The sequence below is a fragment of the Phyllostomus discolor genome, chromosome 4 (genome assembly GCF_004126475.2).
Source record: "Phyllostomus discolor isolate MPI-MPIP mPhyDis1 chromosome 4, mPhyDis1.pri.v3, whole genome shotgun sequence".
Taxonomy (NCBI): Eukaryota; Metazoa; Chordata; class Mammalia; order Chiroptera; family Phyllostomidae; genus Phyllostomus; species Phyllostomus discolor.
In genome coordinates, this window is record NC_040906.2 from 174,692,039 (window position 1) to 174,718,384 (window position 26,346).

The following is a 26,346-nucleotide window of genomic DNA, read 5'->3' on the forward strand; positions in this document are numbered from 1 at the left end:
CCCGCATCAGGCGAGGATCTAGAAATCAGGATGCTGCACCCATACCCATTGGATTGGAATCTCTGGAGCAGTGCCCCAGGTATCAATATTTTTTAAGGTATGCAGGTGGTTCTAACAGGCACCAGAGCTCTGTCTGAAGGATACACAGTGCACAGCCTGTGCAAATAACTCATCAGGTGTGCAAGTGTCCTAGCCACATGGTCTCGAGGGTCACACAAATGTCTGCACTACCCACAAGCTGAGTCAGTTAAACAGAAATTACTGTCATTTGTATTGTGACAAGTGACACAAAGTATATTCTACTCACCAAACAAACTGCTCGAATGGCCTTCTTTTGACACAGGTTTCAGCTCATTTAATCCCCAGGCATAACGTTTATAATTATTCCAGGCATGTTTCATCATCTGAGAAAAGAGGTGGAAATAGGATTATGATTTGAATTTAAAATGTTTTTGCTACAAAGTAGATCATACATTAAAGACCTAAAGGTTAGAATATTAAAACTCACTGCTTTGTTAAAAAGATGATTAATTAAAATGGTAACAATGGTATGCATACAAGAGAACACATATAAATACACATACATACATCACCCTTTATGTTTATAAATGGATTTGTTTTCAAATCCACTTAATCCTCTTTAAGATACGCATCATTTTCAAAAGTCAGTTTCCAGCAAGAGAAATTTAGCTTATCCCTAAAAGGATGAACCATTCTTACATTTATCTATTTCATTCTCATGACAGATTAAATCTGCAAAGACTTTATATTTAAAATTCACGCTTCTATACAAGGCTCTCTCTGCTTTCATCCTCACGGCATATCACAAACATCCAAGACCAACATCCAAGGTTATTGCTTTAAACACTTTGATTTATCTTGACCAAGTCTACACAGAGAAGTATTCTTAAACTGCGGGAAATTTAAAAAAATGATACTTTACAGTTATATTTAGACTTTGGAAAACCTCAGCTTATTTTAATATGATCAGTCTTTAACAGCACACATATGTGTGCATCCCCACGCAACTGAAGACTGATCCTGTATACCCCAACCTAGACTCCTCGCACCAGGAATGTTTTAAAGTCCAAACCTCTCCGTCACCAATTAGTTGCATAGTTTTTTCTTTTATAATTCTCAACAAAATTAATTTAGCTACATATAATGAAAACCAAATTAATTTCTCCTGGCTGATAGACAAAGTCTTGATCTACTGTGCAAGACATTAACTCTAGTAGAAAGTGAATAATTTTCAAGGGGAGATATTGTTCTACGAGTCTGTCAAAATAGTTGTATAACTATTGTATAACAGTTGTATAAATTTAAAGAATATATATCATGGCCTGGCTGGTGTAGCTCAGTGGATTGAGTGTGGGCTGCGAACTAAAGCATCCCAGGTTCGATTCCCAGTCAGGGCACATGCCTGGGTTGCAGGCCGCGGCCCCCAGCAACCGCACATTGATGTTTCTCTCTCTCTTTCTCCCTCCCTTCCCTCTCTAAAAATAAATAAATAAAATCTTAAAAAAAGAATATATATCATTATGTTTGTATACATTTTTAAAGGGGGACTCCCCACCTAAGTAGAACTTATTTATGCCACTATTCCCAATCCATTAACAACAGTAATGAAAATAGGGACATAATCTAAAAAGCTTTTAATATGGCTTCATATTTTAAAATCTCTTAAACATCACATAAAGTTATAAATACTACATAAGAGTTATTAAAAATCTTCAGTGAGATCAATACAATTTTATGAATAAGAAAAGTCTGCAGACATCCCTAACACAATAATTAATATCTTTCTTTAACCAATATGTACATTCCTTCCTACCTCACCATAACTGCCACTAACAATGGGTCCACCAGAATTTGTACTCCCTATGTTCAATGCAGCATTATTTACAATAGCCAAGACATGGAAACAACATAAGTGTTCATTGACAAATGACTGCATAAAGATGTAGCATATATACAAAGTAAAATACTACTCAGCCATAAAAAGATTAAATATTGCCATTTGTAACAACATGGTTGGATCTTGAAGGTATTAGGCCAACTGAAAAAAAAAGACAGAAAAAAACAAAAACATCTGATTTCAATCATATGTGGGATATAAAACAAAAAGTACCAAAAGCAAACAAAACAGAGAAAAATAAACTCATAGATACAGACAATAGAATGATGGCTACCAGAGGGGAAGGGGGTAGAGGCAGGCAAAGTGGGAAAAGGGGGTCAATGGAATGGTAATGGAAGGAAACTGGGCTTTGGGTGGTGGGCACGCAGGTGTTGAATGTAATGTTGTACCCCTAAAATTTATATAATGCTATTACTCAATGCTACCCCAATACATTTAATTTAAAAATAATTTTTAAAAAAACTCTGCACTATCTGCTGGGAACTCCGATAAATGCTCTACATTCAGTATGATACTACTCAATTCTCATCACAACTTGTGAAATGTGTTGTATTACCATTATTTGGTAGATGCAGAAACAGGCTTGGAAGTTAAAATGCAACCAACTCAACCCAAAGTTGTGACAATTCTCCGCAGCTGAGGAGCCAGGGCTCACCCCAGGGTGGCCTGACCCTGAAGCCCACGCTGTCACCCACCACAGCGCCTCGTCTGCCTCTCATGAGTAAGCGCCAGAGTCTCCCTTTGATGAATCAGGCTGTTGATCTCAATCAAATGCATATGAGGTAGTGTTGTTAAGATTTTCTCCTTATAAGTTAATTTTATGGAAAAGTATAATAGATGTGAGGGTAAAATAACTTGATGTATAATCCCAACAATGCCGCTGACTGGTCACAATCATGGATGAGCCACAGTTTTTGTGAGACTCTTTTTATCTGAAAAACAGGAATCATAACTCCTCACAGGGTGTACATGGAAGGATTATATGAGTGTGGCCTGTGTCACGGATGGTACCTGGCACCCTGCTGGGCACATGGTGGGTAATCACATGTTTATTGGATTTTAACCCTATGCTGAAACCAGCTACATTTACATCACAGAAACAGAAACCAATGAGCCTCTGGAAAAACTAGGTACATGAAATCCACAAAAACACCTTGAGAGTACACCTGAGTTTAATTTGGTTTTGCTATTAAATGTATGACACTTGGTAAACTTCCTGTTCCTGCAAATTTCCAAGAATACTTTAATAAATTCAAGAGCCTCTGGAATACATCTGACCAGGTCTGAATGGAAGCTGGTGTCGTGTACTATCAACGACACCAAAAGAGTGTAAATCTCTCCCATGGAAGACTGCTGCTCTGTCAAAAGCTATCATTTACAAAATGTACCACTATCACAGAACCTACTTGAGTAACCTCTACAGTAAACCCTGTAGTATATATTAACTTTTCTTATCTTTTTTTCCCCCAAGAGAAAATCTGACACTAATTGCTTAGCTTTTTACATTTCAAAGTTTCTGTGACATGTTTCTCAAAATGGGTTCTTTGTCTCATGGGATTTCTACGAGTTAGAGAAAAAGAAAACAAGATGGTCAAAACGCCCTGAATGGAGCATCAAGAGTGGCTTCTCCAGGAACGTAATTTCAGTGACTGGTGACCTCTGAAAATGCTTTACCAGGTTAAGTCCCAACACAAGACATCTGGTGTGCACACGCATGCACACAATAACAGCGAGATTGAATTTACAAGTCATATATAAAATCAACTTTTTAATTCAGGTTTATGACTTGCACCGATATCTGAAAACATCAAAATGCTACTAGCTTCTCATTTCACAGTATTAAACTGCTAACAAGCTAAGGGACCATGGGAATGCAGGCATTTAATCTCTCCACACTCAGCATGCTTGTGAGCTGATAGGACAAGAAGGTCACTTCTAAAATTCAACTGCCAATGAAGAAGTCCATGAATAGGATTAATCCTCTCTCTTCACAGGTTCCCTAATTTTGTTTTGTAGTCTTTCATCAATTTAATTAGGGTTGTACAGCTTGACATCCCAAGAAGGATTAAAATAGGCCTAAACTCAATGTTGATTGGGACTTTGCATGCAATACTGAAATACTCACGAGAGAAGATAAATTGAAAGTAAGCCAAAATTTTAATTTTTCCTGAATATTTATATTTGCACTGAGGAAAGGTATAGCAAAGCAGGGTATGAGTAGGAACAAATAAGAGAAAATGATTTGAAAAATTTCAGAATACCAACCCATTATTTTTACCCAGAGAAGTTAGAATTAAGGCATAGAATATTTTAAAAATGGCATTACTTCCCCTTGACTCTGTGCTTAATAGAGGATTCTTTGGTTAGCATTTTCTTATCATTTGGCATCAGGGCTGAGTAATTATGTAGTGCCATTTATTGAGGGTTAGCTAAAGTATAAATAATAATATGCTAAGGGACTAGAAGGCAAATGTACATTATCCTATCATTCTATTATAATCTAATAGATAATGTATGGAAGCTTAACATTCTTCTTACATACTCATAAATGTTTATATATGTATAAGAGAACAAAGAGAAAAATAATTAAATGTTGTGCTGTTGTACCTAACAGTTTGTTTTCAATTTTATGTACTGACCTAATCAAGGACATGAGAAACCATGAATAAAGAAAAATATTTTTAGCCCTGGCTGGTTTGGCTCAGTGGATTGAGAGCTGGCCTGACAACCAAAGGGTTGCTGGTTTGATTCCCAGTCAGGGCACATGCCCAGGTTGCAGATCAGGTCCCTAGTAGGGGGCACTAGAGAGGCAACCACACATTGCTGTTTCTCTCCCTGTTTCTCCCTCCCTCCCCCTCTCTAAAAATAAATAAATAAATAAATAAAATCTTGGGAAAAAAAGAGAAAAATTCACTTAAATTTTTCTAGGTATGTGTTAATTTCACAAATTACATTTTCATTGCTAGAAACTACCCTTAGCAATTATTTTTACTGGTTGATGCTTTAATCATCTGACCTTAAGTTATTTATAATAGCTACATTAAACATCTTTTGAAAAGCTCACTGTTTTTGCCAGGCAGGTCACAATATGACCTAGTAATTCCACTTCTGGGTATTTATCCAAAGAAAATGAAAACACTAGTTCAAAGAGACATATGCACCCATATGTTCATTGCCATGTTATTTACAATAGCCAAGATATTGAAATAACCTAAGTGTCAATTGATAGATGAATGGATAAAGATGATGTGATACATATATATAAAATTGAATATTACACAGCAATAAAAAAACCTTGCTATTTGCTGCAACATAGATGGACTTAGAAAGTATTATGCTAAGTGAAATAAGTCAAACAGAGAAAGACTAATATGGTATGGTTACATTTATATATGGAATCTAAAAAAAACAAAACAAATGAACAAATAAAAAAAAGAGGTTCATAGAAACAAAGGCCAAAAAGATGGTTGACAGGGGTGGGGGATGGGTGAAAAGGTGAAGGGAAATATAGTCATAGTATTGTAATAAGTTTGCATGGTGACAGATGATCACATTGTAAGATATAAAAATGTCGAATCACTTTATTTTCTACCTGAAACTAATATCATATTGTATAATAACTATACTTAAATTTTATAAAAGAAATTTCAACTTAAAGAAAAAGGCTTTCAGCTTTCACTGTCCTCTTAAAAAAGGCTCCAAATTCAAGTTCTATTTACAGCCCCTTCCCATTGGCTCTTACACAAGATTTCCATGGTTTATACAGTGTGATATGGGTCCCTAGCCACAGCTGACTGATTCAGGGCCTGGTACCTGACCCAAAGGCAGACAACTGTGGGTTGGCCATGAGCACTGCAGGTGACGCACTCAGGTGTGAAGCTGTCTCTCCAATGGACGGAGCAACCTAATCATCTACCCTGTCTATGGGAGTGTCCCTGGGAGACATGCACAGAGAATTCAGAGGCTAAAGTGATGTAGGAGCAGAGAAATACAAAATACGAAAAGAGAAAAAGATATAAAAACAAGCTATGAGGCGACTGAAACCATAAGGTGAAAGCATGAGACAAAAAGCAAGGAGAGAAGAGTAAGAGGAGGCTGGGAGGCAGACATGGGGAATTCCGTTAGGTCTGCAGAGCTGCTGTGGAACTACAAACGTTGTTAAATTCTGAATGTTGATAAGTTATCTTAGCTCTACTCCAGGAAACATGGCTCTTTGCCTGCTGAGACTGTTGACTTTCTTCCCCATGCATCCTTATAGAAATCTTCTCATTTACTGAGGAGGAATGAAGAAGAGCAGGTCACAGCATAGGTAGCTGACAAGCTGGGTTCATATCTGAGCGCTGCCATCCCTGACCCTAAGTGAGGCAATTTATCTCTCTGAGCCCTCTTTCTGCACCCATAAAGTGTAAATAAATAAAAAGACCAGTCTCACTGGTTATTATGATGATTAAATGAAATAATGCATGTAAAGAGCTTAATACATCACATGACACATAGTGCTTGATAAATTATAGGCATTATAATTATTTTTATTGAGAACCCAAGCATGTCTCTGATCTTTGCAATGTGAAAGAGCTTCATACTTGTGCCTAGTAACAACACATACTATAAACAGGGCTAATATACACAAAACCAGGCAAACCTATATAGCGCACAAAAACACCTTGTAAATATGTACAACTATTTGGTATCCAAAGATGGAAGAGAAAAGGATGAAGACTTGCTCTAAAATACAAGGGTTTTCTAAGACAGTATGTGTCAATTTTGTTTCTCAAGGTTCATATAATGACATTCTTGAAATCTTGATTGTGCCACATATGCTTGTATAGGGGGTTTACCTGAAGGATTTTAGGGCTGCTCTAGAAAGAAACGGTTTGGCCATGAGGGTAAGTGATGCACAGCTCACTTTATTGTGTGGTGCTTGGACAGGGCTGCATGAGAGGGAAAGTCGCTCACAGCATAAGACTGCCCAGAGGATGAAGGGGAGTGGGCCCGCATCCTGAATGGGAAAAGCGAGCAAACTCCCAGACAGAGGGGCTCACATGTGTAAGCAGAGTCCCTCAGAGGCACGGTGGAGAGTCTCTGGGTCAGAGGACTCCAAAGGGCAACAGCAGCTTGGGACCTTATAACCACAAGTCTCCATCTTATCAATAGCTGACATATGTTGGTCAAGTTTCGTGGGATATGTAAAGCAGACAAGCTCAGAATGGCTAAACATCTGCTTTTTGGGGCTATTTTAAAAATAACTGGAAGTGTAAAAATTTGAATTTGGTGTCAGCTAAATTTGGAGCTAACAAGTGAAGAAATGGGCAACCTAGGGGCCAAAGGCCACCTTTGGCTCATTTATGTAACTGCTTGTCATTTGACACTGAAGGGAAGGTCTGCAGTTTAGCGACACTCACATTCCCACTGTGAAGGGCAGTGTCTGGTTCAGGGAGTCTAGGGTGGGAGGTCAATCTACCTTACTGATCGTTAAAGTGGAAATTAATGGCCTTTGCTCTTAAAATTACACTCACAGTTAATGCTTTGAAAAACACTAATTTTAAAAGCCTGAGAATCGTGTCCACAAAACTTTGGCTGAAATTCCTTGTTACATGAAAGTAACTTCTAGAACTTTCAGATGAAATCTCAACACAAAACACTTTTAGATCATTGCATCAACTTAAAAAAATATTTGGTGGAACTTGCCAATAGAGAAAGGGAAGAAGATCGAAACAAACTTGAGGGAGCCAGGTCACAGCTCACCCAGACCCTAACTTACTCACTAGGAAAGAATTTTTAGATGAGTGAACATCGGACAACAATCCAGATACCACTTCTCATCTGATGCTATCCCACCACCTACACTTCCCTGTGGGAATGAAGACAGAGAGGACCAGCAGGGACACTGGGCCGGGGAGAGACCTGGTGCCAAGGACGGCTGTGACAGGTCTGACCTCTCGACCCTTAGTGTTCCCATCTTTAAAAGTCAATAATGGATACTAAGAAACATACCACTCTGGTGCACGATGTTAATAGTGGGGGAGGATGAAGATGGGTCGGGGCAGGGACATTTGGCAACTCTCCATACTTTCTCCTCACTTTTGCTACGATCCTAAAACTGGTCTAAAAAATAAAGTCTATGTAAAGAAAAGAATAACATTATCTTCCACAATGCATGGTCTGGAAAGCACGTCTGATAATGTGCCTGGCTGGTGGAAAACAGCCAGTGAGTGCTCCTGGCCTTCATCCACATCAACTCCTCACTGCCCTGCCAGGTCACAGGAGTTAAACGGAGATAAAGAAGGACAGCCAGAAGGAAAGAGGACATGCAACTACACTCTGAGGGGCAGGGCAACACTGGGAGAAGTTAATGAACAAAACAGGAAAGAGGCAATGTCACCGAGAGGTGACAGAATGCAGGGCTTGGTATGACTCTGCAGTCACAGGCCTTGAGTCTTTCAGAAGTACAGCACTTAGCACCCTTTTACTTAGACAAGAAGATGCCACCTGAGACAGTCCCAGGAATAATCTCTGGACACGGTTTTTCACTGAGCAAGAAGTGAGTCCAGTTACCGTCTATTATCGCCCAACACAGAGAAAAACAGTCCCAGCTATGACAGTTTCTGATTTTATGTCATAAAAAATTAAAATGCTCATTCATGTGCCTTGATCAATCTATCTCTTCCAAACACTGAAATATATATTTTCAAGATGCTTTTTCCCCATGTTGCAATGACATGACTACTTATTGATCCCGAATGGTGGCTGGGCATGAATTATAAATGAGGACAGAGTAGGGTGCCAGATTTAGGAAATAAAAAGATTGCATGGGACATACTCATACTGAAAAAAAAGTATTTCTGTTTATCTGACATGCAAATTTAACACAGAGCCCTGCACTTCATTGGGCAACCCTAGACCAGAGGGATAGAATATATTCAATCCCTGGTTTTGCAACCAGGGCCAGCTCCCTGGCTTGTGCCCTGCTTTGACTTGGGCCCAAAAGAGAGGTTGAAAAACTCAAGAACCAGACAGAAGTGGAATGACCAGTTCTAGAGCATCTGGAAATGATGGGGAATTTGGCAAAACAAAAGTGAAGGCCCTGACTAATGCTATTAAAAAAATACTATGAAAAAATATACAAGCTTGTTTTCAAGTTTTTGAGCCATGTTTTCCAGGGGTCTAGAAAAAGAAAATAGTATGCTAGCTAAGGATAAAAAATATATTTTTGAGTCTCACACACACCCCATAGACCAGCAGTCTGTACTGCAGCCCTTGGTTTACAGGCACGGGTCTAGACCTGACCGCTCTGTGTTTCGGCCTGTGGACAAGTCTCTCCCCTCCAGCCTGCTTCCCACAGCTCAGCCAGCTCTGGTATAGGGTGCTCTCAGTGCCTGCTCTGGACTGTCCTGGTACCACCATCCAGGCTGCCTTTCTGCTAAAAATGAGTGAGGTCTTGGAGACTTGAGATATATAAAGCATTATGCATACACTTCTCAGTAATTCTCTTCTTTCTGGATGAGTGGTAGTTTCACATTTTAGAAAGCATTTAGAATTCTAAATACTCTGTTCTGCAAATGCAACCACAGGCGCTGCAAAGGAGAATGTGACTTAACTGTCAAACACCTACTACAAGGCACTGAGAGGAACTTGAAACAACTTACCACATATTAAATCCTTGCAGCATTTTTCTGGGGTCTCGTTAACCCATTTTACAGATGAAGAAGCTGAGGCCCAGCATAGCGTAGAGGAGGAGTAGGCTGTGAACTTTTTCCTTCTAATTCTTTCCACTTCATTTCTTAAAGAGAGCCCTGACTTTTTTGCTGTTTGCAAACCTTGAAGACAGTCAGCTGCAGCCTCTGAGCTCTCCTGCTGCTCCATGTGCAGAGGGCAGCCCCAGGTGGGGTCCAAGGAGAAAGGCTGGGCCTGGCACCAAAATGGCACACACCAAACTGGGCTTGTGAGCTGGCTCAAGGAAGGACTCTCGCAGCACTTCCTCTCCTTGCCTGACTCCCATCCTTCAACTCTCATCATCTTTTCCCTCCACCTCAGCTCTGTCCAGCCCTGTCCCCATCTCCTCTCCTCCTGCCCTCACCATCTACTTGGGCAAAGATGATGGCTCTGTTCTACTCTGGCCCTGCCTGTCACTGAATTTATGGAGAGCCGTGTGCCCTTCTCCTTCACCACAAGCTTCTGACCGCACCAACACCTGCCGTCTCCAGTTGTGATGTTTCCTGAGCTTTATCACCACCACCGTGGCTAATGTTGGCTGGTTTTTCTCCACTACTCCACTTCTTTCTCATCTCTGTGTGTGCAATTTGTTTGTTACCAAGTACTCGCCGCTGCCTCTTAACCACTGAGCGGATATATATGCGTGTCTGTTTTCTTCAGAGCCAGGTGTCCTAAATTCCCCCACATAAAATTTTAGTATATTTTTTTCCAAGAGCAGGAGATATATAAAGGAGGAATAATTATTTAATGCCATTGTATGAACCCTAATGGGCCACTGAGCATTTAATTTCCCAGTGAATTAAAAGAGTGGTTAGCAGTAGCAATCTCTTCGGAGAAAGAATCAGAATGCCTGATAAAGTCAGTTTTTAAAAATGAGAATTCTAGTTAATTGTTACTTTTAGAGGACAGATTGTCCTATTTCTAAGAAGTATCTCATTTTCCTAAGTAAAAGCCAGTTTTTCTAGGTCTAGTTCAGGAAATTGGATCATATGCTATTTAGTGGTTCTCTTGCTTTGTGATAAAATTCTGACATTATTTTAGAAAACTACTATGCTGTTACCAAGCACAGGAGGGTATAAAAACAAACAAAAACACACAATAAAGACCCCCAAACCAAGAAACAACTTTGAAACTTGACTAAATGTACTCCTAAACTAGCCTAAAGGATAGTAATTTAGCATCTCAAAAGTTAGAAAAAGGATTGTTCATATGTGAGTATCTAGCACATTCCTTGTTTGGAAAGCAGCACTATTGCTGAGAACACTGTCTTTACACAGACACGTTTTACATCAGCTGAGGCCTATCAGTTACAGTTATTTCCTCATCAAACATAACTGTCTTGTGGGTTCATGACTACGGTCTCTTTACACAGATGTTGTCACTAGGGTCCAAAAGTTCAACCTCAGAGTTCTTGGTTTGTCTATTTGGTTAATTTTTAATTCACCTAAAACTGCATTCATTAGGTTACCCCCGCTGAGCCTCTGTGGTCAATGGAGGCCCGAGAGTGGTCCCCTGCGGGCTGGATGCTGGCTGATCTTCCTTGACCAGTCCCCAGCAAAGGCTCAGGAAGGCTTTTCCAAATCCGGGACATATCAGCAGCCACAGACCTTTCCTAGCCAATCAGGAGAAAATGGTATCCCCAGCTGGGGTACCTGAAACTCCCTTTATTCTGACAAGAATTTCTAAAAAGCTATTCCACAGACAACAAAATACTATCCTCATGGAGTGTCTCATCTCAAAAGATTTTTTTTTTTGTTTTATTATTTGTAATTAAAAGGTAAGTCCAAACATTCCTTCACCCACACATGTTGTTCTACAGCTTCAGATTTTCACTGCATTTATATTTTTTGCACTAGTGACATGATGATTTTTTTTAAAACAGAAATGTGCTCTCTTTAAGGAACTTGTTTATAACAAGTTCATAAAGACTAATAACTTTAATTTGTTGCTTAATTTTCTTTTTAAACATCACAAATACTATGAAAGTAGAACTAATGGTAAATAAAAGAGAATTAGTTGAGCTTTATAAAAATAAGCAAGAGCCAGAAGTTTTACCTTTTTAAATTCTTTTCTCCTATCTCTCTCTCTCTCTCTCTCTCCCTCTCCATCTCCCTCTCCCTCTCTCTCAGCAAACCAACTAGCCTTAGAGAGTCAAGTCCTATTTTGCTTCAGTTATCAAGAGCATTTGTTGCAGGGCACAAGGGTTTCCTTCCTTCTTTTGTGTGTATGTTCTTTAAATACATTTTAAATACATTCTTTAATTTTTACAGCAGTTTTAGGTTCAGAGCAAAATTGATGTTCATGCAAAGTACACGGTATCCCATCTCCGCACTGCTGGAACACAGTACTGCCTCCCCCACTAGAAACACTGTGTAACAGAGAAACACATGTGACATTAATGAACCTGCAGTGACAAATCATTATCATCCAAAGTCCACAGTTCATACCAGGATTCACTCTTGCTGTTATACATACTATGGGCTTTGATGAACGTATAACGACTTGTGTCCACCATTATAATATCATACAGAACGATTTCACTGCCCTAAAATTCCTCTGTGTGTCACCTTTCCTGCCTGACAACCACTGACCTTTTCACTGTCTCCACAGTTGTGCCTTGTCAAGGATGTCATGTAGTTGAAATCATATGGTATGTAGCCCTTTGAGATTGGCTTTTGCACTTAGTAAATATAAATTTAAGGCTCCTCTATTTATCCATTCACCTTCTGAAACATATCTTGGTGGCTTCCAGGTTTTGCCAATTACGAATATAGCTGCTATAGATTGGAGAGTTGCAGGGCACAAGTGTTTCCTTTACAAACTACAACCAGAAATTACTATTCTCTTAACTAAAGAATTATGACATAATTTTATGTTATTACTATGTGAAGATAGAATTCACTAAAAATATACTGGTTAGAAAATGTCACATAGAGAAATGTTTTTTAAACTTCTGAAAGTAACCTTTTTGTATATCACAGATAATAGATTTAGACACTATTATTTGGGCACAGGAATAATAAAATTTTGTATAAAAAGATGGTATTTTAAAAATTACTCATGAAATATAGTATTTATATGTACTGAATACCAAAAATGCTGGATCCCAAGTATAATTTTGGAGTAGCAACTAGTGATTCTATAAGAATTAAAATCCATAATTGGTGTGTCCCAAAAAAGGTAGTTAATTATCATGCTTAAAAATTGGAAGCGCCATTATGTACTGAACACTTCTGCGTCAGGAAACACGTAAAACAGTTACACATCCCTTCAGTTCATCAACAGCCTCTGCAGAGAAGGTAGTCTCCCTGCTGAGATTCCCTTGCAGAGATGAAGAAGCCAGAAGGCTATGCAATTTCCCTAGGGTCAGACCTCTACCAGATGAGTGGAGGCTGGTTCTGAGTTCAAGCTGAACCCGAAGCCTGCAACACCCTGTCCTCAGCTGAGCGTGCGACCCATGCCGCCTGAGGAACTCGATTTCCAAATAAGCTTCCAAATAAACTGTTCATCCCTGTGTCACTGATATACCTCTTCATATGTTTTCTATTACCTATTTAATTATCTGGGGGCAAATTTAACTTTTAAGTGAGACTTTGGAAAACATGACATGCAAAACTACCTTCTAATCATTTTTTTTTGAAAACCTCACCAACACAGAAGGGAAACGTTACATATATTGGTAGATTAAGAAACTGAAATGAAGCCCTGGCTGGCATAGCTCAGTGGATTGAGCACGGGCTGGGAACCACAGTGTCCCAGGTTCGATTCCCAGCCAGGATACACGTGTGGGTTGCAGGCCATGACCCCCAGAAACCTCGCATTGATGTCTCTCCCTCTCCCTCCCTCTCTCCCTCTCCCTCTCTCTCTCTCTCCCCCGCCCTTCCCTCTCTAAAAATAAATAAAATCTTAAAAAAAAAAAGAAACTGAAATGAGAATATCTCTTGCTTCTAGCGCTCTGTAGGATAATGGTATCTTATGTAGGCTGATAAAGAATTTTGCTTTACATAAAGTTTAACGTCTAAAAGTTCCTTTCTTTGAAGGATATTTGTTCATCTGTCTTTGGGCATCCTACAGTGTTAGCTCATAACCTTTATTGCTGGTTTTACAGATGATACTTTATTATCAACAGAACACATTAATAATTTTATTTTATGGCTATTGAAAAAAGACATGTTGCTCAATATGAATTTGAATGTCAATAACACTCTATAAATTATCCCTACATTAGCAACATCAGATTTCTTGCTAAACATCTGCAAAAAAGGGCATTTATATTGATTATTTTTCAATGCTGTTCTATGAAAGTTTCATACAGACTTCTACTATGTTACTAAGGTTACTACTAAAGGTGAAAAACAATTATTTTGTACTATATGTGGTACCGTTTTTAACGCAAGTATTAACATCTAATATGCTTGTGTCATTACCACCTTATAAACTAATATTTTCTATGGATTGAAGCTCATTTGAGATGTTCTGTAAGTGATGGCAAATATTTCCTGGGTCTGAAAATGCATTACTCTAACCACTCTGTTAGAGCTGTAAAATATGATAAAGCTTGAATTATTTTTCAAATGGTAGAAAAAGATAATCATCATTCATTCTACTGTTGCTGGTTGGCAAGTGCCCAGCATTAAATATATGCAAAATTCAGTGACCTGTTAAAGTAGACTGCATTACTTAGTATTAGCTTTGAGTACAATGAGTTCCAATTTTGTTGAGCTATTTCACAGCTTAAAAATCAGGCCAAGACTTTCATAAATTTAAGAATTAAAAAAAGACGCTACATTTATCAGCAGAGGTCAAATTATTTTACATTTCAAAAAGCCTACACAAAGCTACAAAATAATAATAAAAATAGAGACAAAAATGAATATATAGTCTACCTATGGCAAATACTATAGATCGAGTCATCATCGCATACTCAAATCTTCTTTTCCCTTGCTTGTCCCTGGAACAGAGCTGTAAAAGCCAACTGTGTGCTTCTCAAGTGTGTCTATAGCTAGAAGTGGCTATGTGACAAAGTTCAGGCCAGCGTGCCATTTGCCAGGGTTGGCCAGCAGCCCTGCCTTCCTTCTTCCTTCGGCCTTGAATGAAGGAGTGATGTGGCAGCCGTGGTCTCACAGGGGATGTGCTGCTCCCAGAAAGGACAGTAAACCCAGGAGAGCTTCGGCGGCAACACCCTGATGGAAGAGACAGGGACAGACTGCCCCAGTTATGCTTTCAGTTCAAACAAATAACTGAGGTTATTGTGTTTCTTAACTCATTGACTACCAACCACTGATGTATTAAACGTCTGAGTAGCTTCCTTTCAGTTTTGTTTTTTTTCGATGAGTGATCAGATCAAAATTAGACTTATACTCCCAATCTGGAGAAATAAAAAGCTTTTCTCTTTATGATTTTATTTCAGAATGCTGTTTGGTAGCTGAAACTACTCTAAAGGTTTGATCAGAACAGTTGTCTAATAATAAATGATGTGTTTTATCAATGAATTTACAGTATCTGAGTCCTTGTTCAAGCTTTAAATGACTGATGCATTGCAAGGGTTGGGGGGAAGGGCTCAAGATTAAAAAAAGAAGATCTATGCGGTTAGGGCTCCTCAATTCACCCATTAAACAGTAACATCATGGAACAATGAGTTGTTTTCCTCCACTTTGCTTGAAAAAAAGTAGAATATTTGTTCAAAAGTGAGGTAAATTATTCAAGTAAATATTACTATCAAAAAAGACATTTAACATTAGTCTTAAATATTAATTAAGGTATCTTCTATAATATAACTGACCCATCATGCTGGTAATAACTGATATCCTAATACTTTCAGATCAATTCTTGTTAACTATATTAATTAGCATAAGCTATCTGAAAGAGGCTCTGGTTAACATATGCACCCCTATGTTCACTGCAGCATTATTTACAATAGTCAAACTATGAAAGTAAACCAGGTGCCCAGCAATGGATGAGTGGATAAAAAAGCTGTGGTACATATACAAATGGAATATTAGTCAGCCATAAAAAGAACAAAATCTTACCATTTGCGATAGCATGGGTGAACCTAGAGGGTATTATGTTAAATGAACTAAGTCAGAGAAAGACAAATATCATATGATTTCACTTATGTGGAATCTAAAGAACAATATAAACAAATGAAAGAGAAACAGACTCCTAGATACAGATAACAGACTGATGGTTTTCAGAAGAGGGGGTTCGAGGACTGAGTGAAAAAGGGAAGGAATTGAGAAGTACAGGTTGGTAGTTACAAAACAGTCATGGGGATGTCAAGTACAGCATAAAAATATAGTCAAATAACTACGATGCCACTTGGGCACTGGAAATACAGGGGAAACTCTTTGTAAAATATATAATTATTTAACCATTGTGCTATATACCTGAAACAAATACAAAATAATATTAAATGTAAACTGTAATGGAAAGAATTAAAATAAAGTAGTAAAAACAGGTTCTGGTTAAAAAATTATAGCTAGTATTTTCACAAAATACTGTTCTTTTAGTTATAAAAGTAACGTTAGTTGAAATGTTTAATTTTTATCTACTTCTTTAGAGCATTTTAGCTGTGTTACAATTTATTTTTCTCAAATGTAAAAATCCTCTCCATCAAATATGTATATATACTTATACATGAAAGAATACAACTTTTTTTAACCTTTGTTTTATTATACCCACACCAAATCTTATTTAAAATAGGTCAGTATACTTGTGATCCTCAACTATAAATTTCCATATAAACTGAATCTCTTATATTGTGTATTTTCTTCTTACTGTTTGAACAACATTAGAGTTCCATATTTTCCTTTTTGGAAATAAGGTAGCTGTTGCAAATAGAGAAGTGTGGCCTTCTACCATTGATAGAAAATACCTTCCCAGTACCGAATAAAAAATACTGTCCTTGGCTTAGGACTCACTAACTTGATATAAAATATCCTTGTTTAAATGCTTCTCAGAACCAGAAAAATAGTGTGCCTTTCACAGGGAGCTGTCAGGGTTTATGAGAGATCTGTCCATTCTTCCTGCTTTCTTGGCCCCATCTTGGAAGGACACCCTCCCAGCAATGCACTATTCACTTTTAAACTGTACTGGCCAGGATCCGAGATCCTGACATCTAGCAGATCAAATACATGGCCTGCAAATGTTTACCCTGGGCAATGGAGAGGATGTGCAGTAGCCTCAGCCCTCCATCACACTGGCTGACTTCTGCAGAACATGCTGTCACCGAAGGAGGTAGACCAAACCTTTGTCAGCCAGGAAGAGAGCAAACCCCAGAACAGATTCAGTGGGACCCCAATTCCCAACTCCGTTTCCACTTGTTCCTCTGTGCCAGGCTGAACTGTTCATTCCTCTCACAAACACGCCCGTAGCTCCATGCCAATATGACATTTAATTCCTGCTCACAGGGGGCTAAAGTATGTACAGCTATATATGGTAAGTCTTATCAGCATTACTGTGTGTAGTACTCTGGTTCCATTGTGTTTTTCTGCTCAACTGACCTGGATCTCTGGGTACCAGGCTCTGCTTACCTTAGATCCAAGACTACTATGATATGCTGTCCTGGTATTCTCTGAAACCCAGACTCATACCTCAACACTATTCTCAGAACTACTAACAGCCATCTCTTATAAAAGAATTGCTTTCCTAGCATGAACTCTTATCCAGCCTTTGGGCCTTGTGGTTTGAGGCCATCACTAAAAAGTGCCATTATACTCACTTACAGAAGCACAGTCCTGTGACGTTTGCCACTGAACTGATTCTTATTTACAAAATTTCTTTCTACTTAGTAATACAAATAAATGCTGCTTCATTATAATTCAGGGTCTCCCTCTCTCAAATTAATTAATTATGGAGAAACTTAAGCATTTCCCCATATTTCACTGGTAAAGCTGTTAAGCGTTTTTCGAAAACATCTTCAGCACAAGGTTCTAAATTATAAAGTAGCAAAATAAGATTTGGGTAACAGGCATTACGAAATTGAAAGAAGGCCTTAACTAGTTTTTGACTATGTAGCTTGACCTTTGATGTGGTGCTCAAGGATGCCACCAAACTACCTTATGGCGGCTATGGATAGACAAGGTTCTCCATTCAAACCGCCCAGGATCGCAGGAAAGGAGCTGGGCTTTGTCCAAATCCTTGAGAACTGCCAATTACACTCAAGGCTAATCCTTCTTAATCATGAAGTCTGTGAAGAAGTAGTCATCACTGTCGCACCACTTTAAACAGGGTTACAAAACACTTATGAAGCTTTACATTTAAAAAATGTAATTCTATTGTAAACTGTTTCTCCCAGCTTCTAGCCCTGATGACAAACTATGGCAGACAGAGTTTGTATCAAAAACATTTTGTTCCTTTTAAATGAAGTGCCTGGGTATTTCTCACTGTGCCTGAAGATTCAAAGTTGTGACATAACGACTCAAAAAGAACACAGTGCATGTCATCCTCATTCCCGTTAATACTTTCCTTTGATGATATTTATATAAGCCAAGAATCTGTTAAATACAATAAGGAAAATGTATTTCCATTATAATATGATCACAATCATATATTTTACCAATGCTTAGTAACTGTACCATGCAATCAATTATTAATTATTTTTAAGCAACTGATTAAGGGTACTCTGCACGTCAGTGTTCCTTTAATCCATAACAGTTTACAAGCATAGGTTGTTCATTGTCTGTTCCCCGTGGTTCTCAGATTCTCCAGGTTGGTAAGAGAGTGGAAGGTCTGGGAATGCACCCAGATTCTTTCCCTTCCCTCCCAGGATGTCAGTCTCAGCAGCCTCTGTGCTCAGTGGTAATGCAGGTGTTGATGGCTAACTGATCGAATTGTCAAAGGAACAAATACTAAAAAATTAGAATGGAAAAAGATAGTCTTGGATAGTGAGAAAGATAATTCAAAGAGCTGAATGTGAGGTGGAGGTGACAGGGGTGAGTGGCAGAGAGAAAGGAGTAGTCGAAGAATATTCTAAATCATAGATACGGATAAGAACAGGACAGGAGGGAGTGAAGACAGCAAACACGCAAGCCTTACACAATAGTCAGAAATAATAACAACACTGGCAAAAACTTTCCGGGCCTTTCCAAGCCATACACTACAGTGTAGATACATTGTAAACAGGTAACTGTAGTGGGTAATTATCGTGACTATTAAAGTGTTTCAACATATGTAGCAACGGCAAGTTCCCAAATTCAAGTAATTTCTTTCCTGTGATCTTCAGAAGGAAGCTCATTGGATTAAGATAATTAGAAATTCCATTCTATTTTTCACATGAACAGAGCATTTCTAACACCTAATTGTGTATTCTAGAGGTTAAGTACTCACTCGAGAAATCTATGATACATATGAAAATAGACACAGAAAAAAGGTTTTTCTTTTCTAACACTGGAAAATGTTCTTTTTATTTGATTGTAGAACTCAGAGCCCCATGGCTATCAGGCATGAATATGCTCAGTGTTAAAAGTCACTAATGAAACATGAATATCTCATTTCCAAAATAGTTGTTACTGAAATCACAAAAAGCCATGGGTTTAAAATGGTTTCTCAACCTCAGCGCTAGTGACATTTTGGATGGATAATTCCTTGTTGTAGGGGGCTGTGCTATAGGATATTTAGCAGTATCCCTGGCTTCTACCCACCGGATAGCGTAGTACATATGCCTGGATGTGACAGCCAGAGTCTCCAGACATCACCAAATGTCCCCTGGGGGGCAACGTAGACCCAGCTGAAAACCAATGGTTAAAACAAACTGTTTGATTAGAATAATCCTAATACTTACACAGCACTGTGTACTAGGAAGAATTTGATTTGATCCTCAATACAAACTCTACAAAGTAAGGCTTACTGCAATCCCACTTTACAGATGAGCAAACTGTGGTACAGGAGGGTAAGTAACTTGCCCTGTGGACACATAAGTAGCTGAGGAAAGTCAAACCCAAGGAGTATGGCTCCAGAGTTTAGGCTCCTAACTCTGACACTGTACCTGCTGTGAGATGGGGCAAATAAACACAAACGAGAATTATTTGTCATTCAAGATTTCTAGTAGTCTTATAACGTTGGGTACCTTAAATACATACATCCCTACTGAATTTAAAATACTCATTTGCAAAATAGGAACAATAATGAGATTAAATTAAGATACTTTATCAAAGGCATTCAGTAAGGCCTCAATAGAAGCTCTGAGAATACAGAACAGAATATTCTTCTTATTTATCCATACTCTTTACATGTTAATACATCTTTGGTTTCTCTTCCCTATTTATCTGCATTTAGTCATTACAGTTGGTTATACAAAGAAACTGCTATCAAACCCTGCCTCTTTCGGTTTGGGTTAACCCCACCAGTCATCTGCGTCATGAAATACGTGCTGAGTACCCTTTTTGGCTGATCACAAACCACGGCAACAGGCCACACAATGCCCCAATGGCTGCTGAGTAGCTCTTGCATGTGAGGGACTGCTCCTGGCTTCCAAACGACATCACACGCACAGTACCCACATGGCAAGTAGAAATCCCCACGCCCCACCCCACCCCTGCCAAAGATGTCCACTCCCCAATCCCTGCACCTGTGAATACGTTATTTTACATGGTAAAAGGAGAGTTTGCAGATGTAATGAAAATGTAGTAAAAGTTGCATGAGGATAATTAAAGTGACCTTCAAATACAGAGATATGCTTGGGTTATCCGGGTGGACTCAATCTAGTCACTGGAGCTCTTAAAGGCAGACACAGTTCTTTACCTGGGGGTAGGTAAGGTGCATCAGAAGCAGGAGTGGCAGGGTTGTCTGCACAGTGCTCCATGTGGGGTCTCCAGTATGAGATTGGAGGGGCAACGTGAACGTGCACGTGGGCAACCTGGAGCAGGTGAGAGACTCCTGGCTCCCAGCCCGAAAGGGAACGGAACCTCAGCCCTACAGTTGTAAGGAACTAAACTCTGCCACAAACCTGAATGAATGTCTAAGTGGATTCTCCTCCAGAACGTCCAGGTAAGAACGCAGGCCTGCCGACACCTTGACTTTGGCTTTATGAGACCCAGTACAGAGAAACCAAATAAGCCCACTCAGACTCTGCCCTCTGTGAGATATTAATTTGTATTGTTCTCTGTGGCTATCTTCATAATAATTTACTGTAGCCATGACAGAAGACTAACACAGCATACAACCTACCTGAGATGTAGAAGAACAACAATAACTCATTCACTGCCATGCCATGAATTACCAAGTGGCAGATGGGCTTGGAAACTTGGTCTTTCAATCCCCAGACTATTTCCCTAATTAATTAACATCTGCATCAGAGTGGAAGTGAAAAGTTCTGCATCCATTCATTCAGTGGCTCCGAACAGCCATGGAAAGGTAGGTACTGTCCTCCCTTTTACAGATGAGGAAAGGCTCCAAAGCACTGTGTACCTTCACAGGGTTGGACTGTTAATGAGTGACAAAGTCATGACTCTTTCATCTCTTTGCCTTTGAATGTGCTGCCTTTAACAGTGAAAATGTAATAAATTTATGATAGAGGACTAAACAAAGCAAGCCATAAAAGCACAGAGAGACATGCTTTTCTGGTGAAGGAAAATAGAAATAGGTAAGAATTTGTACAACTGATGAGATTTTAAATTGGGTCTTGATGGACAGGTAGGATTTCAAAAGAGAACGTTAAGACCTGCCGTTTTTGTAAATTTGAAATCGAATTCTGGTGTGTTTGTTTGTGTCTGTGGGGGTTTTAATTGGTCACCGTTAACACTGAAATGGTCTGAACTTCATCACATGAAGCAGCATACTGTAGGCTGTTAAACGGTGAACATTTCAGGGCAGGTATGTTTGGTTCTTGAACTGATATTTTGCAGACATGTTTGTATCACAGTTAATAGAAGAATCTAAAAATGCTAATGCTGGTAAACTGTCATTTCAAGAAGGCAGAACTTTCTAAGAGTGACTATACAGCAGCCCCCCGGACAATCTGCCTCTAACAAGTAATCCTACAACAGAGAAACTTCCAGTCAGATAAATGCAGCTGGGTGCAGCAGAGGTAGTGGGAGGCCACTGTGCAGCCAGGCAGCCCTCTCCCCTCTGCCACTCAGGAGGCTGTGTGCCATGGCTACACGGCTACTAAAAATCAGTACTCCTTCCCTTGGCCACAGCTGATTAGATGCCTAACTTTGGCTGGTCAGAGTCTCCATTCTGGGAATTTGGAATTGAATCTCTAAGATGCTTTTTAGAACCTCTATTACATGGCCAGTAGTTAAACTCATTGGCCAGGTAAACTAGAGGACTGATTTGTAAGAAGCTTATTTGTAAAGGAGAGAATAAAGCAGATATATCTACAGACAAAAGAAGTAGCAGCTCAAGATAAGAAACTGGAGGAATAGCAGTCCTGGTTCCAGGGGCCTTCCAGATTCGTGAAGTCTTTCTGAACTTCTTGACCTGGGTCTATGTGAAGCACCCTCTTATCTTTATAATACATGTTCCTCCCCAGTTTCTTTAGACTACATTAAGTAGATTTACATTCTCAAAAACCAACAATCCTTTATCTGATTCTCAAACAAAGCACTTAAGACCATGTGTCTTCTCTCTGTTCCAAACTTAGGAAAACCCCAAGACTAGGTCAATCTACTTGCTTGCCTTCCCCAAATGTGTTAGAGTAGCTGAATCCTGCTAAAGAAAAATCAAACAAATGAGCAGATGGAGCCATCCTGAATCCATGGCTGCCAGTCCCAACTGTGTGCTCAGCAGTGTCCAGCAAGCCACCCGTTTCTCTACTCAATCTTCTCGTTGACCCCTGTCATCTTGCCGCTACCACTCCAACTCTCCAGTCACATCCACTGTGACCTTCTGCAGAGCTGTCTCTGTACTTCCTCACTTCCACGGCAGAGTGAATTCCGCCAGAATACGCCATTAAATCCACGCCAGTACGGGGCACTTTCTAGCTGTTTGTTCCAAATCCAAGGGCCAGTTCTCATTCCTTTGCCTTTCAGCATCATGTGAGCGCTGGGACTCACCCTTAAAATATTAAATAACCCAAAATGCTCCAGGGTGCCCCACTCTGTGAGTTTACTCCCTGTGCTTCTGATGGCTCCCTCTCCATTGTCTCTTATTTTGCATATCGCTTAAAAGTTGATGCTGCTTAGGCTTCCGTCTCTGACTCTTATAATAGGACACTATGTCCCCAAAGGTGCTTACTTACTTCCATTGCTTGATGGTCTTAAGACCGGTACCTTCAATTTGTGCCTCTTTTTGCACTGCTTAATGTATTATTTTCATCTGCTTACAAGAGACTCTCTCCTCTTAGACATCTTTCTTATCTAATGCAAAATGCCCCAAACTAAATCTGTCATACCTCTCCACTCCTCTTTCACCTGGGTCCTACCCCCTTTCACACAAACAAGGGACCCAAGCACTGTCTTTGACTCCATTTCCTCCTTCCCATTCCATATAAGTACTCACAGGTTCTGTAAAGGTTATTTAAAAAATATCTTAAGGATCTTTCTTAATCTCCATTACCCCTTTCAGCATTTAGGCCATTATCATTTCTCACCTGAATTACTACAGTCTTTTTTTTTAAGATTTTATTTATTTATTGTTTTAGAGAGGGAAGGGAGGGAGAAAGAGAGAGAGAGAAACATCAATGTGTGGTTGCTGGGGGCTGTGGCCTGCAACCCAGGCATGTGCCCTGACTGGGAATTGAACCTGCGATGCTTTGGTTTGCAGCCTGCGCTCAATCCACTGAGCTATGCCAGCCAGGGCTTAATTACTACAGTCTTTTAACATAAGTCCCTGACTCCAGTCTCTTATCTAAAAATGCAAACTTGATATTATTTCCCCAACTTAAAACCTTTTCCTGGCCCATAGTGATCTCAGGATAAAGTCTAAACACCTCATAAGATTCATTCTCCACTTTATTTCTCTGGCCCACTCCTTGGCAACCATCTCAGCCGCACTTCCTGGTTTGGCTCTCAGCTCACCCTAAGGGTCTGCACACAGGCCACGCCCTATTCCTGCAGCCTTCTTCATCCTGCCCTCCATCTGGCTAACTCCTCCTCCTCTTCAGTTTCCCTAATACTTAACTCCTTCTTGAAAGTGTTCCTGAATTCCCCAAATTTGAGCTACCTCTCCGATTACACTCTTCCTCCACACTCTGAACTTCCCCTACTAAAGCAATTGTCACACTTTTAAAAAATTTTATTTATGTATTTATTTTTATTGAGGTAACACTGGTTAATAACACTACCTAAATTTTAGGTGGACAACATTATAATTTGGTATTGGTATACTCTATGGCAAGCTCACTATCAAAAGTCTAGTTCCCATTCATTACCATATTGGACTCCTTTTACCTGTTTTAATCAACCTCCCCCCCCCTCCCCCCTCCCCCCACCCCTGTAACCACCATTTTGTTGTGTGTATCTATGAATTTGTTTCTGTTTTATTTTTACTGTTTTGTTTTATATTCCACAATTTGCAACAACGTGGATAGATCTTGAGGGTACTACAGCTAAGTAAAATAAGTCACATGGAAAAGGACAAACACCCTATGACTTCACACTGGCTTTTTACTCTTTATCTCTTAGGGTTCCAGACTGGCAGTTGTTACACCTGCCTTGTTTTTACTTTTATCTCTCCAGCACCACAGGAGGGTAGTCCTAAATATTTCTGGAAGATACATTGTTGGAAATGTTTCTCAATTTCCTTTACTTAAGGAAAATAATACTAAGCTCATTAAAAAAACCTATTTGGATATAAGTGATTACTGTATTTCCCCATTTGCATATATTTCAGAAAGAGTTATACTATCTGGCATATTGTCGCTTAGGATGAGTTCAATATGCTTTTGTTATCACTTCCACATACAACATGAGACTCCATACAGTGTATTGCTTTGATTCACAGAATTTTTTTGGTAATATACCTCGTTATGAATTTAAAATTCACATCTCATTTGTGATAATATGGTCATCCTTTATGAAATGTCTCACTTAAAAATTAAATAGCAGCAAGATTAGTTCCCCCAGAATTTAGGAGTTGTATTGGCCGCAGGACTAGGGGGAGAAAAGGAAGCAACTTTCAGACTATCTTTTTTCCCTTCATTTTAATTTAAACAACTTTCCAGAACTCCCAATTACTTTCATTAATGCTTAAAGCATTATTTTGGATAATTATATACACATACACATAAAGCATGTGCATGTATATATTATGTACCATACATATCATTAAGGTGTATATACATACATTAATACACAATAATAAAATATGAGCTTAATGTTGAACACAATATTACTCTTAAGAGAAGCTTTTCCAAAAAAAAAAAAAAAACCACAAAAACTGATTGTGGGCTTTACTTTCAGAATTGTTAAAAACAAAACAAAACAAAACACCTCAGCATGTTGCTTGCCACAAGCTGAGACGGAAATAGTGTCAGCCCTCAGGCCTCTGCTTCCCTGCTATTTCTCAGGCACAGGAGTGACTCTCAGACAGCAGTCTCATTCTTTAATCAAGGCAGAGGCTCCATGGGGGCTGAGGGCTGTCCACTGGCAGTGAGTGTAGTGGGAGGAAGGTGTGTACCAGGGCCACACAGACCCAAGGTCAAACACCAGGTGAGGCATCCAGAAGTTCTGTACGCCTGGGCAATTTGCTTCACCCTTCTGGCCTCAATTTCCTATGTGTAAAAACTGGGGAAATAATGCTGAATTCATAGTGCTGTTCTGAAAATTAAATGAGGTTATATATATAAAGTGGTTAGCATAGTGCCTGACAAGAAGTAAACACTCAACAAATGGTATGCTGTAATTATTTTCACACCCTCACCACTCTAGAATTAAAACTGTAGATGAAGGAGAAAAAAATCTATGCAAATATGAGGTTGTAAACATCTAGTTCTTGGTTGTTTTAATTATATTTAGATAGAGGTTAAGGAGAATATTCTCAGAACAAGAAGAATAACATGCATCATATTGGGAGAAAGAAGGAAGTATATTTTAGAGTATAACTGAGATGCTATATAATTTTTATTAAATGTTTGGTCTTAACTGGCCACCCCTATTTAACCTAAAAAAAAAAAGAAAAAAATATCAAGCATAAACCAAATATGCCTGCAAACCAATAGCTGAGGTTTAGGAGTCAATTAAGGAAGAAAAATCTTATTTTAAATAAGGCATGTTCTGCTTTAAAAATATCTGACTTGGAGTCTTGTTATATAATGATGGAAAATTCTGGGGTGCCTTACATACAACAGACACTCTTTTTTATGCCCACTAATGTGTTCTGTGCCTCTGGGGTCTGTGAAAACAGAGTTCACCAGAGTGCAGTACACAAGCCGTGATCTCACCTAGAGATGAAGGAAGAGTCTTCCCTCCCTGTCAGTTTGGTTTACCACCCTCAGATCAGCTCCTGCAAGTGCTACATAAAGAATCTCCCAGTGTTTTGGAAAACCCTAGCAATACTATTGGTGATGCATGAGATTTCACATCAAAGGCAGTCCTTTCCTGAGATAGCTTCTGAGCAATTCCATTGAGAACCAAAGGCCCACATATATACTAACCAATCATGTAACTAGACAGGTTTCTCCTTCAGGAATTCTGAAATGTAGCAGCGAGTGCCCAGAGGTCAGGGAAAAGGTGATCTGTCAGTGCCAACATCTAAGAATTCACCTCTCAAGATTCCAGGAAGCAAGAGAGCTGCTCTGTCCCTGCTAACCATAGTCACTTCTTGATTACTAAGTA

The 26,346-nt window shown here is 39.2% G+C and overlaps 1 protein-coding gene across 2 annotated transcripts in view; it reads right to left on the reverse strand.

Annotated features, from left to right (window-relative positions):
* The window catches only part of MAN1A1 (mannosidase alpha class 1A member 1), a 148,214-nt gene that overhangs the window by 104,202 nt on the left and 17,666 nt on the right, over window positions 1-26,346 (reverse strand). For both annotated transcript variants that reach the window (XM_036024635.1, XM_028509280.2), the window contains exon 3: window positions 308-404. In XM_036024635.1, the coding sequence (XP_035880528.1) occupies window positions 308-404 (97 nt within the window). The remainder of the gene's footprint in view (window positions 1-307; window positions 405-26,346) is intronic.